Raw genomic sequence first — 12,763 nt, 5'->3', positions numbered from 1 at the left:
CAAAAGCTCCTGAGCTGGGAGGGGGTTACTTGATCGGGGTCCATATGCCCTACAGGGATATAAATTAGGCATCAAGTCAGGGTGAATTGGACTGGTTACTTTATTTTTTTAGTTTTTCAGCTCCAGCCCAGGCTGATCTGGAATTCACTATGAGGGCCCAGGCTGGCCTTGAGCCCACAGCGATTGGATTGGTTACTTTAAACATACATGAAGGCTCTTGATAGGTCGTTGAATAAGGCAAAGGGGGGTGAGTTCCCACCAAAAAAGTTTGAAGAAGGAGCTGATGTGGTGGCGCACGCCTTTAATCCCAGTACTTGGGAGACATAGGTAGGAGGGTCACTGTGAGTTTGAGACCACTCTGAGACTACATAGTGAATTCCAGGTTAGCCTGGGCTAGAGAGAAACCTCTACCTTGGAAAAAAGAAAAAAAAGAAAAAAAAAAGAAAGAAAAGAAAAAAAAGTTCCAAGAAGGAAAGAAAAAAAAAACAAACCCAAGAAGTTATTTTCAAAAGCTCTTCTTGGCTTTGCACCTCTTCTGAATTTCCAGCTCCCCGCTCTGGTAAGCCCCCGTTGTTTCAGCTATGGGGTGGGGGGAACCCTGACCCCTTACTCTCAACCCCTCCTGCCTTTGACATGGCAGGAGCTCTTTATACTTTTCCTTTCCACTCTAAATCTAAAATCCCTTTTCATGGCTTTTTCCCAGACCCATGCTTGGCTCCTGCATGGGCTGTTGGAGCACGTGAGTGAGTATATCCATTTTCTCTTCTTCCATTCCCGAACTTTCTCTCCCTAGTATCTTTGGTGTTCCTGAGTAAACATGTAATAAGTAGAAAAAAAAATTTTTTTTTAAGAGAGAGAGAGAGAGAGGCTGGTGGTGGCAGAGGCTGGTGGTCAGCTGATGACTTGGTGAGTCAGCATGAGCCAGGGAGTTTTTGGATTTCAGCCCTGGGGCTTTAGTCTCTGGATTTATCATTAGTAATGTACAGTTTGGGGCTGGAGAGATGGCTTAGCAGTTAAGCGCGTGCCTGTGAAGCCCAAGGACCCCGTTTGAGGCTTAATTCCCCAAGACCCATGTAAGCCAGATGCACAAGGTGGAGCATGCATCTGGAGTTCCTTTGTAGTGGCTGGAGGCCTTGGCACACCCATTCTCTCTCTCTCTGCCTCTTTTTCTGTCTGTCTGTCCCTCTCAAATAAGGAAATAAAAATAAACAAGTAACGTACAATTTATCATAAAATATGTGTTCATTGCTCTGTCAGGACATATAAGTACCTGTTGATTCCTCTGGGGCCTGTATGGGGCCTATTTTAACACCTAGTTCCTATCACCTCCTGTGCCCTCCCCAGAGTCCTCAGGGCCTTCTGATGATGGCGCCCACTTATCTGCCAGGGCCAGTGCCAGCGCCTTGCTTTCACACCCTATCTCACCTCATTATATTGTCCTCCCTGGTGTCTGCCCAGGATCCTGGAGCAGAGGACAGCTTGGGTTTGGGGGGCTGCTGCTGCCAATGGCCTTGGCTTCTCTCAATAGTCCCCAGGTCCTGGAAGGTGGAGTGGTGTCACTCACGCCCTGGCTGCTTGGAGAAGCACAGGTATAAAGTGTAGGGATGTTTTTCTCCTTCCTTGTCCCTCAAGGCCAAAGGCTGGTCTTGGAGAGTCTTCCCAAGGCTCAAGGCCCAGGAATTCTGTCCAGCAGGCTGGGTCTTGGCTGCTGTTGTGAGACCTGAACTCAGCTCATTCACACCAGCCCAGATCAGCATGGTACTACCAGCCCTGGGACTTCCACCCAACCCTGAGACTGGCCAGGCTGCTTCATTGCCAGGGAAGGTGTCCCCTCTATGGCTGTGGTGTTCCGGAGCAGTCTCTGAAGTCAGAGCAAGGAGGCACCCCAGAGATGCTGTGCCTGACCTGCCTCCACATTTCATAAGTTTCATGAGCTAGAAACCGGAAGTGGGTGGTCGCTTGACTGTACTTACATGGGGAGCTAGGGCCAAGAAAGTGTGTTCTCCTGGGCCCCTGGATATAACAGCTATCCCATGAAGGATCAGCGGGCAGTGGGGAGTACTTTCTGACAGCTTGTGCTGCGGCCCCCTTATTCACTCTTGCTCACACTACCTTGCTGTTGTCCACGCAGCCCATCTGCCCAGACAGCTACCTCCTCACGCACAGTGTGCCTCCCACCAAGGGTCTACCCTCTGATCACAGACTGCACCCTCATAACCCTCCAGGGGTCAAGCCTGCAGCTTTTTTTTTTTTTTTTTTGAAATCGTTACTTATCAGAGAGAGGAAACAACAGGGCTATTTGCCATTGCAAATGAACTCCACTTTGTGCATCCAGCTTTAAGTAGATACTGGGGAGTTGAACCCAGGCTGACAGGCTTTGCAAGCAAGTGCCTTTAACCACTGAGCTATCTCCCCAGCCCCTGGCTTTTACTTTTTCCCCCTATGTAGTCTCAGGGTGGCCTCAAACTCAATAGCAACCCTCCTACCTCTGCCTCCCAAGTGCTTGGACTAAAGGTGTGTGCCACCATGCACAGCTTTATTTTATTTTTAATATTTGTTCACTTATCTGCAAGCAGAAAGAGAGAAGACAGAGAAGGAGAACAGGGCCTCCAGCCACTGCAAATGAACTCCACATGCATGTCCCAATTTGTGCATCTGGCTTTATGTGGATACTGGGGAACTGAACCAGGCTCATTAAGCTTGGCAGGCAAGCACCTTAACCACTGATCTTGATCTGTCTCTCCAGCCTCTAAACATTTTGATGATAATATTGTATTCATTATTTTTCTTGTTCATGACAAAGTAACTGGCTGGCCAATCTGGGCACAGTGACACACACCTTTAGTCCCAGCACTTGGGAGGCAGAGGTAGGATTGTCATGAATTCAAGGCCACCCTGAGACTACATAGTGAATTCCAAGTCAGCCTGGGCTCAAGCAAGACCCTTCCTTGAAAAACCAAACAAATAACGTGTTTCCAAGAATTCCTAGAGGCAAGTCATCCCCAAGTTAGATACTAGACAGCTAGTGTCTATTTTTCCCAAAAAATAATGTGTAGAAGAAAAGTATACAGAAGTCTGTCCTTCCCTCACGTACCATAGTTTCACAAGGTTTAAAGTGCTTTTCTTGTCTGGGCTTCATTTCCCTCTAAAGATGAGCTGTGTCTGTAATTTTTGTTTGTTGTTATTTTGTTTTTGATGTAGGGTCTCACTCTAGCTCAGGCTGACCTAGAATTCACCATGTAGCCTCAGGCTGGCCTTGAACTCATGGCAATCCTCCTACCTCTGCCTCCCAAGTGCTGGGATTAAAGGCGTGCACCACCATGCCCGGCTCTGTGTCCGTAATTTTTTTTTCTCAATTTTTATTAACATTTTCCGTGATTATAAAAAGTATCCCATGGTAGTACCCTCCGTCCCTCCCCCCGACTTTTCCCTTTGAAATTCCATTCTCCATCATTCCCTGCCCATTTCAGTCAGTCTCTCTTTTATTTTGATGTCATAGTCTTTTCCTCCTCTTATGATGGTCTTGTGTAGGTAGCGTCAGGCATTATGAGGTCATGGATATCCAGGCCCTTTTATGTCTGGAGGGATGTGTCCGTAATTTTTGAAGGCCAAGTTGATCATCGAACAGCCAGGAGCTGCTTGAACTTTTTAAAACTTTCAAAACTTTTCCATTCATTCAAAGATAAAGTTGTAAATCACTATGAGAAGCTTGAAATGTGTCACATACAGGGAACTGGGAAGCAAGGGGATGGTGGATCCACAGAACCTAGAACCATGAATTGGAGGCAGCGGGGGTGCAGCGGTCAGGAGTGTCATCCTGCGAAGAAACTGCAGAGATGCAGTCAGGGAGTGAAAGAGGCCGTCATCTACAAGTGGAGGAGGAAGCACCAGCCGATTGTCCCCAGAAGTGTGATGTGTGTCTCATTCTGCCATGAATGCCTGTGCAGAATCCTCCACCTGTCTTTATACCAAAACACAACTGCTCACACGCCTCCCCAACCTGCAGCTGTGTCTTTTGTTCCTGTGTTTTGTTTTGTGTTTTTTTTTTTAAGTTTTTCTAGGGAGGGTCTCACTTTGATCCAGGCTGACCTGGAATCCATTATGGAGTCTAAGGGTGGCCTTGAACTCATGGCGATCCTCCTACCTCTGCCTCCAAAGTGCTGGGATTAAAGGCGTGCACCGCCATGCCCGGCCTTTTGTTCCTGTGACATGCAGAATTAAAGTTGCAAAGCCTAATGTCCTGGGTTTGATTCCCCAGTGTGCTCATAAAGCCAGATGCAGAAAGTGGCACATGCATCTGGAGTTTATTTGCAGTGCCTAGAGGCCCTGGCATGCCCATTCTCTCTCTTGCCTTTCCTCCCTCCATGTCTCTCTCTGCTTGTAAATAAATAAAAATAGTTATCTGGGCTGGAGAGATGGCTTAGCAGTTAAGTACTTGCCTGTGAGGCCTAAGGATCCCGGTTCAAGGCTCGATTCCCCAGGACCCCCGTAAACCAGATGCACAAGGTGACTCATGCATCTGGAGTTTGTTTGCAGTGGCTGGAGGTCCTAATGCGCCCATTCTCTCTCTGCCTCTTTCTCTGTCTGTTGCTCTCAAATAAATTAAAATAAACAAATCTTTAAAATGTTATCCAATTTGCTTAGGCTGTCTATACATACTGCTTTAAATGCATTACTTCTACCTGCTGCCAAAAGCAGATGTGCTGGAAAATAAAAACAAAACCACCTCTTTTCTATAGCCATTAAAGCAAAGTTTACTTTGTGCTTTAACAAGCTTTAGTTCTACTTTGCATTATCACAATCTACTTATTTAAAAACCAAACCGTCTGGTATTACAGCTCAGTAAAGTAGGTGTTTCATCTTGACGTGTGTGTTCCAAGTGTTCTTTTACTCCTGCTCTTGTAACGCAGTCAAGGCAACTATAATGACTTTTTTTTTAAAATATATTGTAAAATAGTAAAAGGTAAATTTTTTTAAAATTTTTATTAACATTTTCCATGAAAAAGGTAAAAATTTTAAAAATTCATTTATTTATGTGTGTGTGTGAGAGGGAGGTAGGGGAGAGGAGAATGAGCTCACCAGGGCCTCTGGCCACTGTAAACAAACTCCAGACACAGGTGCCAGCTTGTGCATCTGGCTTATGTGGGTACTGGGGAATCAAACCTGAGTCCTCTGGCTTTGCCTTAACCACTAGCCATCTCTCCAGCACCCCAAGCCCACCCCAGCGAGACAGGGCTTCACTCTGGCCCAGGCTGACCTGGAATTCACCATGTAGTCTCAGACTGGCCTCAAACTCACAGCGATCCTCCTACCTCTCCCGCCCAAGTGCTGGGACTAAAGGCGTGCACCATCGATCACACCGGGTTCCCCTAGTCTTTAAAATCGAGGTAACCCTTCTGGGAAGGCCCCAGACCTGTCGTGTCCAAGTGGCCAGACGTGTACCTTCAGGACATTCAGACAAAAGGAACTGTACCTGGCTTAAACTCAAGGTTGTGTATTTATTGTTGACCTAATGCTAGGGGTGGACCCCAAGGTCTTGAACATGCCAGGCAGATGTTGGACCACTGAGCTATATCCCCAGCCAATCAAGACTCACTGCTTGGGACTGGTGAACTCAGGGTGCTGACAGAGCGTACTTGTTAGGTCCACAGGCACTTCCCTGCTAGGGGCTTTGGGTGCCAGGGCAAGGTACTGGATTCCAGATGCGACCCAAGCCATGCCAATGACCACCTGCCCTGGGTGAGGAGAGAACCAAAGGAAATCACTGTAACACCAGTGGTGCCTCCCTGAGGGAGCAGGAAGGAGCTTGAGGTACTTGGGGCCAATCAGTTGGCAAGGCCCGAGCTGACCCCTGCCAGCCAACCGGCTCACAGCAGTGTCCTAGCATCTAGGATGTCCACAAGAGCATGTCACCCAACTGAGGAGGGACCTAGCCTTGCACCCTGTCTCCTCAGTCTCTCCAGAGTGGGCTACAACCTTCTGGGAGAAGCATTAAGTTCAAACTGCCACTCTGGAGTAAGGTTTTTCCTTCTTTGTATGGGCTCTACTGCAGAGCTAGCTCCATCCTGGCCCCCAGTATCCCATTTCTGTTCCTGTTTTCCAAAAAGAGTGATGCAAATACTAGTTTCTTTTTTTTTAATTTTTAAAAATTTATTTGTGTATATATGGGTATACCAGGGTCTCTTGCCACTGTAAACAAATGCCTATCTGGCTTTATGTGGGTGACTGAGGAATTGAACCCAGACCAGCAGGCTTTGCAAGCAAGTGCCTTTAATGGTTAGGTAATTTCCTCAGCCCATTTTTTTTAAAGGTGAGAACAAAACAGCATGTAAAGACTCAGCTATGCAAAAACTACGTCAAAGTACTTTTGCACGCACAGAGAGCACTGTAAAGGTGGGACACAACATTTCTTGCTGGGAGGGTTGGGGATAGGGTAGGCTTCAGGGAGGCAGGCTCAGGCAGCCCCCGCCCTAGAGCGAGGTGCACACACACACACACACACACCCACACGCCCATCCATACTCTATCAAGCTTGGGGACTGGTTACAACAGGGGTGGATTGGCACGAAGGCCCACCCCCACTGGCACACAATAAATAAATAAATAGATAAATAAATAGCTGGGAGTGGGCATGGGGAGAGGTGACATGTCGAACACTGTAAGGGGGGATACTAGGGATCCCTCCCAAGCTGTGGCCACCATTACCACTGGCTGGTACTATGACAGGGGAGGCATAGGCCTCTCTACAGCACCCCAGAGCCACTGAAGAGTAGCATCTTCAAACTTGGCCCCTTTATGTAGCCCAGGCTGGCCCAGCATTCATAGCAATCCTTTTGCCTCAGCCTCCCAAGTGCAGCCACCACACCTGAAACTTGAGCCCTTGGATGGGTCCAGGTGGACCCAGATTGTCAAGAGGCCACTCTCTCAGGCTTCTGGATTACTCTATTCATGATCTAAGAGGCCAGTGAGTCATTTCCTGGTGTCCTGATGGGTCAACTGGGATTCCAGGCCATGCAAGAGCCATTGTTCCTAGTTGACAAACTGAGGATCCAAGAGTCACTACCATAGTCATGATTGGTCCACTCAGGAAAGTAATGGGCTGTGGTTCCTCAGACTTCTGACTGGTCAGCAAGGACCAGAGGACAGGCCCCAAGGAGCAGGCTGGCCTTAGGGGTCCCAGGGAAGGGGAGGGGGTAACTTATGGTTTAGAAAAACTTCAGTTGACACCAGGGCCCATATTTCAAGGAATGGAAGTGACAGGGCAGGAAATAAGGCCACCTGGTGGGGTTGGGCCAGGGTGACCCTTCAAGCGGCCACAGGGCAGCTTCTGGAGAAGCAGGGCCCAGCCATGGCTGGGAGGGTGCAAGGAACCACCTACGACCCTTACTGGGTGCCAGCCTCATGGGGCTGCAGACACTAGGGCCAGGGGGCCGGGTGTCACCGAATGTGACTCACAGTCTCCAGCTACGGGATCAGGGGGTGGGGAGATGGGGTTGTAGGTGGGGTGGGCTCAGTCCTCCAGCCCCTCCATCAAGTCCGCAATGCTTTCCACATAGTAATGGGGCACGAGGTCGTGCTGGCTGGCTGCCAAGTAGGCCTGGGCTTCCTCGAGGCGGGAGACGCCTGTGAGTGTGAGCACGGTAGTCATGCCACAGCGATGCCCGAAGAGGATGTCGGTCTCCAGGCGGTCGCCCACCATGAGTGTACGGGCAGGGTCCACGCTGAAGTCATCAGTGAGGCACTGGAACATGTAGGGGCTGGGCTTGCCCACCACCAGGGCCTGGCGTCCCGACGCAACCTCCACTGCAGCGGCCAGGCTCCCGGTGCCTGTGGGGAGGGGAAGGGGAGACTGTCAGAAGGCCAGACTGCCACTGTCCTGCATCAGAAGCTGGTGTTTGGACTCCACGACTGCTATGGGCAGGCGAGTTAGCCACTCTGTGCTTCAGTTTCCCCAACACGATTTAAGGACTCGGAGTGACTGCATGCACACAGCTGCCTCCTTCAAGTCTTGTCTGAGGTCCCCCGCATTATTGTGGCCATGGCGTGCTTTTGGACAAGCCACTCAACCTGACTTTCCCTGGACTTGTGGCAAAACAGATATACTCAAGTAACACTCCCTAAAAACACTCCCCACCCTAAGAGTGCTGTGGGCGTCACGGGACAAGCACTTGTAAACAGAAGAGCACGTATCCCCCAGCCGTGGGCACTGCTACAAGAAGCCATGCTCCCAGCATGGGAAACTGGCACAGCTCGCCTGGAATGCAGCGGGGCACAGAAATGCCCACACCTCTGACCCAGTGGGCCTCACCAGGATGATGATCACACGAAGAAAATTCCAACTGGAGACAAAACAAGCTACAGGATTGAAGATGTCTGCTGCCACTGTAACTGGAAGAAGCCAAGGTGGATGGGGAAGGGCCCAAGGGTCTAACAACAGCCTGTTCAGGCGGGAAAGGGCAGTCCTGTCTCCCAGCTGGCACCATGCTGCTGCCACAGTGAGTTCTCTGGGCCTGCCCACAGGCCATGTCTTTGTGCCAGAACATTCTGCCTTCACACTAATGTCCCTGACCAGATGAGGAGGAGCACGGCCACTTACTCAGCACACTCTAGACCGTCAGGGCCCATTTTACAGAGGAGAAAGTGGAGGCTCAGTGCTATTAAGTAGCTTTCCTAGAGCTGCCCAGCTTCCTAAGAAACAGCAAAAAGACCTGCACTCATAATCCCAGTACTTGAGAGACAGAGGCAATAGGAGCAAGTTTGAGGTCAGCTAGGCTTATACAAAACAAAACAAAAAACCATGTTGGGTGGGGTGTGCACACCTTTAATCCCAGGACTCAGGAGGATCGCTGTGAGTTTGAGGCCACCCTGGGACTACATAGTGAATTCCAGGTCAGCATGGGCTAGAGTGAGACCCTACCCCAAACAACAAAACAACAACAACAAAAAAACTCAAACAACAAAATATGTCAGGTGTGGCCGTGCATGCCATTAATCCTAGCACCTGGGCAGCAGAACTAAGAGTATCAATGTGAGTTCAAGGCCAGCCTAGGAACAAAGAGTGAATTCCAGGGCTGCAATGAGACCATACATCGAAAAACCAAAACAGCAGACAGAAGTCTGGGCTGGAGAGATGGCTCAGTGGTTAAGGCACTTCCCTGCAAAGCCTAAGGACCTGAGTTTTGATTCCCCAGGACCCACTTTAGCCAGCTGCACAAGATGGTACATGTGTCTGAGTTCATCTGCAGTGGCCAGAGGTCCTGGTGCACCCATTCTCTCTCTGTACCCCTCTCAAATCAACAACAACAACAAAATCAAGCCACGTGTGGTGAGACACTTTTAACCCCGGCACTTGGGAGACTGAGGTAGAACTGCTGTGAGTTCCCAGGCAGCCTGGGCTACAGTGAGACTGTCTCAAAAAGGGGGGGGGGGGGCTGGAGAGATGGCTTAGCATTTAGGCACTTGCCTGTGAAGCCTAAGGACCTCGGTTCAAGGCTCCATTACCCAAGACCCATGTTAGCCAGATGTACAAGGGGGGACATGCATTTGGAATTCATTTGCAGTGGCTGGAAGCCGTGGCCCGCCCATTCTTTCTCTCTCCCTCCCTCCTTCTGTCACTCTCAAATAAATAAATAAATAAGGTGTGGTGACACAGGCCTTTAATCCCAGTACTTGGGGGATGAGGTAGGAGGATCACTGTGAGTTCAGTGAATCCCAGGTCAGACGGGCTAGAGAGTGAGACCCTACCTCGAACCCCCCTCCCAAGAAAAAAAAAAAAACGGCCAGTCATGGCGGCACACGCCTTTAATCCCAGCACTTGCACCTAGGAGGCAGCAGAAGTAGGGGATCGCTGTGAGTTCAAGGCCACCCTGAGACTACATAGCAAATTCCAGGTCAGCTTGGGCTAGAGTGAGGCCCTACCTCAAAACAGAAACATGGGGAGGGGGAGCCACTGTCTTCTGTGGTGTAAGCGGCGAGAGGAGTGCAGGACAAGGGAGAGCAATGTGGGGTGCATATGACTACGCTGCTTTATGTATGAAAGGCCCCTTTCTTTTCTAGCTCACAGGACAGAGCTCATCATTGGGTCCCGTGTCTACTCTGTTCACTCAGCTAAAACTGAGGCCTACAAGGGAGCCTAGGAATATAAGGGGCTAACCCAAGGCTACTGAACTAAAGCAAGGCCGTTGCGGTGGCAGCTGTTTCTCCTTGCCAGCTCAAGTGGCTGCCAAGTGGCAACAGGATACACACAACTTAGGAGGCCCCTGGGGGCAGAAAGGAGGAACTGAAGGTGGGAGATGTGCATTTATTTCAGATTGTATAAACAATGGCACCTTTGTTAACTTTTTTTTTAATTTTTGGAGACAGATTCTGGCCAAGCATCCCAGGCTGGCCTTGAATTGAAGACCCTCCTGCGCTGGAGTACAAGTGCGTTCCTACAGGGGCTTGTCAGTATTTTGACGCCACTGAAAGCTGCATCTAAGCGAAAAGCCGCTGCAGCGCTGGGTTTGGTGGGTCTCTGCCGCCCCCTGCAGGCGGCAGGAGTGACCAGCAGGGTTAATGGGCACAGCCAAAGTGGTTATGGAAACCGTAAGGACCTGGTTCCTCTCCAGCTCCTCACATCACCTCATCCTAGATACTGGGGAAGCTCTTGCTCCAGATTTTTTTTCGAGGTAGGGTCTTGCTCTAGCCCAGGCCAACCTGGAATCCATTATGTAGTCTCAGGGTGGCTTCGAACTCACAGTGATCCTCCTACCTACCTCTACTCCTACCTCTGCCTCCTGAGTGCTCAGATTAAAGGTATGCGCCACCACGCCCTTGCTCCAGAATTTTAAACTGAGCTTTCGAGGCTTCTAAGCAAACCTGACCTCAAAGCACAGGAATGAGGGGAGAGCAGACGCAGTTATGATCCTTCCCCCCCCACCCAGATTTATGGGGGAAAGTCCTATGTAGTCAGGTGACAAGCCGGTCTCGACCAAAGCCAGCGCAGACTCAGAACTAAAGCATCCCTTCCCACTATGCCATCCTACACAATGCCCATGGGACCCTGGTTCACTGTCTCCTCCAGGAAGCCTTCTCTGATTCTCTCAGCATCGGACCACCTCATACCCCACCACCCAGTCACACACCTAAGCCTACCTCATCTCATGCAATACTACCTCCCCACCTGGTTATCAAGGGGGCCAAGGGCCAGCAGAGGAGTGACCTCGAAAGCTAACCCTATCCATGCCCATTCCAAATCTTAGTCTCACTCCAACTTGCTACTTGCTCCTGCCTTGCCTTGCAGAGCTGAAAACCTCCAAGAACAGCCAAGATGGATGGATAGATGGAGAGGGTGCCCCAAGAGTCAAGTACAGGTTCTCCTACTCTATCATTCACCGTGTGCTTTTTGGCAGCTCACTTCCCCTCTATGAGCCTTGGTTTCTTTCTTTCTTTTGTGGATTTTCGAGGTAAGGTCTCACTCTAGTCCAGGCTGACCTAGAATTCACTGTAGTCTCAGGCTGGCCTCGAACTCACAGTGATCCTCCTACCTCTGCCTCCCGAGTGCTGGGATTAAAGGCCACCATGCTCGGCCTAGTTTCTTTGCAAACAGTAATTTGGAAAGGAAGTAACAACAGACATCGTGGTGTTACGTGAAACTCTACACTTAGGAGGGCTGGCTACAACTCACACCATATATGTGCCAGGCATCCCCTCATCACTAGCCCTGGGATGAAACTGGCATGGTGAGCACCCCCTCTGCCCCCAGGCAGGGATGCTTGGAGGTTATGTAACACAACAGAATTAGCCTGCATGGGGCTGGAAATGAAACTCAGGTCAAATTCCACTGCCCTCCTGTCCAGATCTTCCTCCACCTGGACATCAGATCCCAACCTCCCAAAGGGACCATCTTTCCAGGATGGGTGAGGCCAAATGACAGGAGCTCAGGAGGGTAGTCCTAGAAGTCTGGAGACCTGAATCCCAACAGCAACTTCCATCTGCCAAGTCGGACCCCTCCCAGGTTGGCAGCTGCAGTGACTGGAAGCTAGGGGGCATCCCTCATCTCTAGGCTCCCTACCCGCCTCTCCGGCCCTCGGCTCGGAGGCGAAGGCGCACATGGCCCCTCCACCTGTTTCCCCTCGCCAAGTCTGCGCTCACCCGGGGTCCTGCTGCCGTCGCTGAGTGGGTGCCAAGGGTCTCGATCGGTGGCCACGAGAAGGCAGTCGGGGTCACGCAGGTACGCGCACGCCTCGCTCAGCTTGGCGAAGGAGAAATGCTCGTCGTAGCCCACGAGCACGGCGCGCACGCGCGGGGCCGCGCCGCCGCCCGCGTCGTGGCCGGGGTCCCCCGCCAGGCGCAGCCCCGCGGCGCGCAGCTCGGCGCGCAGCCCCTCGCCACCCAGCACGAACACGGCTCCGGGCGCGTCGGGCGTCTCCGGCAGACGCTGGCGCAGGAGGCGCGCGGCGCACAGCGCGGAGCTGAAGAGCTGCTCGGCGCGCAGACCCCTGAAGCCCAGGCGCGCGAAGCGGAGGGCCAGCTCGGGCCGCGCGCGCCGGCTGTTGTTGCTCACGAACAGCGTCGCCTTGCCGGCCCGCGCCAGCCGCTCCAGCAGCTCCGGAGCGCCGGGCACCGTGCGCTCGCCGTTCCACAGCACCCCGTCGCAGTCGAACAGGACCCCCTGCGCCTGGCCCAGCACCTCGCGCAGGGCCGCGCCGCGCAGACGCTCGCACCGCGCCATGCAGCCTCCTGGCCGCCGCGCACGCCCGCGCCGCGCTCCCTCCGCGCGCAC

General features: G+C 51.5%; 1 protein-coding gene across 1 annotated transcript; it reads right to left on the bottom strand.

Moving 5' to 3' along the window:
* Nucleotides 1-6,250: 6,250 nt before the first annotated feature.
* On the bottom strand, nucleotides 6,251-12,712 carry LOC101604127 (pyridoxal phosphatase). Its single transcript, XM_045151434.1, has 2 exons — nucleotides 12,133-12,712; nucleotides 6,251-7,827 (listed from the first exon to the last, which is right to left on the bottom strand). Exons 1-2 carry the CDS (start codon nucleotides 12,710-12,712, stop codon nucleotides 7,511-7,513), a joined length of 897 nt encoding a protein of 298 aa, XP_045007369.1. The 3' UTR covers nucleotides 6,251-7,510.
* Between the last annotated feature and the right edge of the window lie 51 nt (nucleotides 12,713-12,763).

This window comes from Jaculus jaculus, chromosome 6 (genome assembly GCF_020740685.1).
Source record: "Jaculus jaculus isolate mJacJac1 chromosome 6, mJacJac1.mat.Y.cur, whole genome shotgun sequence".
NCBI classification, from domain to species: Eukaryota; Metazoa; Chordata; class Mammalia; order Rodentia; family Dipodidae; genus Jaculus; species Jaculus jaculus.
The sequence above is the reverse complement of the archived record's forward strand: the minus strand, read 5'-3'. Positions and strand labels throughout refer to the sequence as shown.

Coding starts and splice junctions, on each gene's coding strand:
- LOC101604127 (XM_045151434.1), bottom strand. CDS start 12,712: ATGGCGCGGTGCGAGCGTCTGCGCGGCGCGGCCCTGCGCGAGGTGCTG. Junction 7,828..12,132: donor CGACGGCAGCAGGACCCCGG/GTGAGCGCAGAC, acceptor CCCTCCCCACAG/GCACCGGGAGCCTGGCCGCT.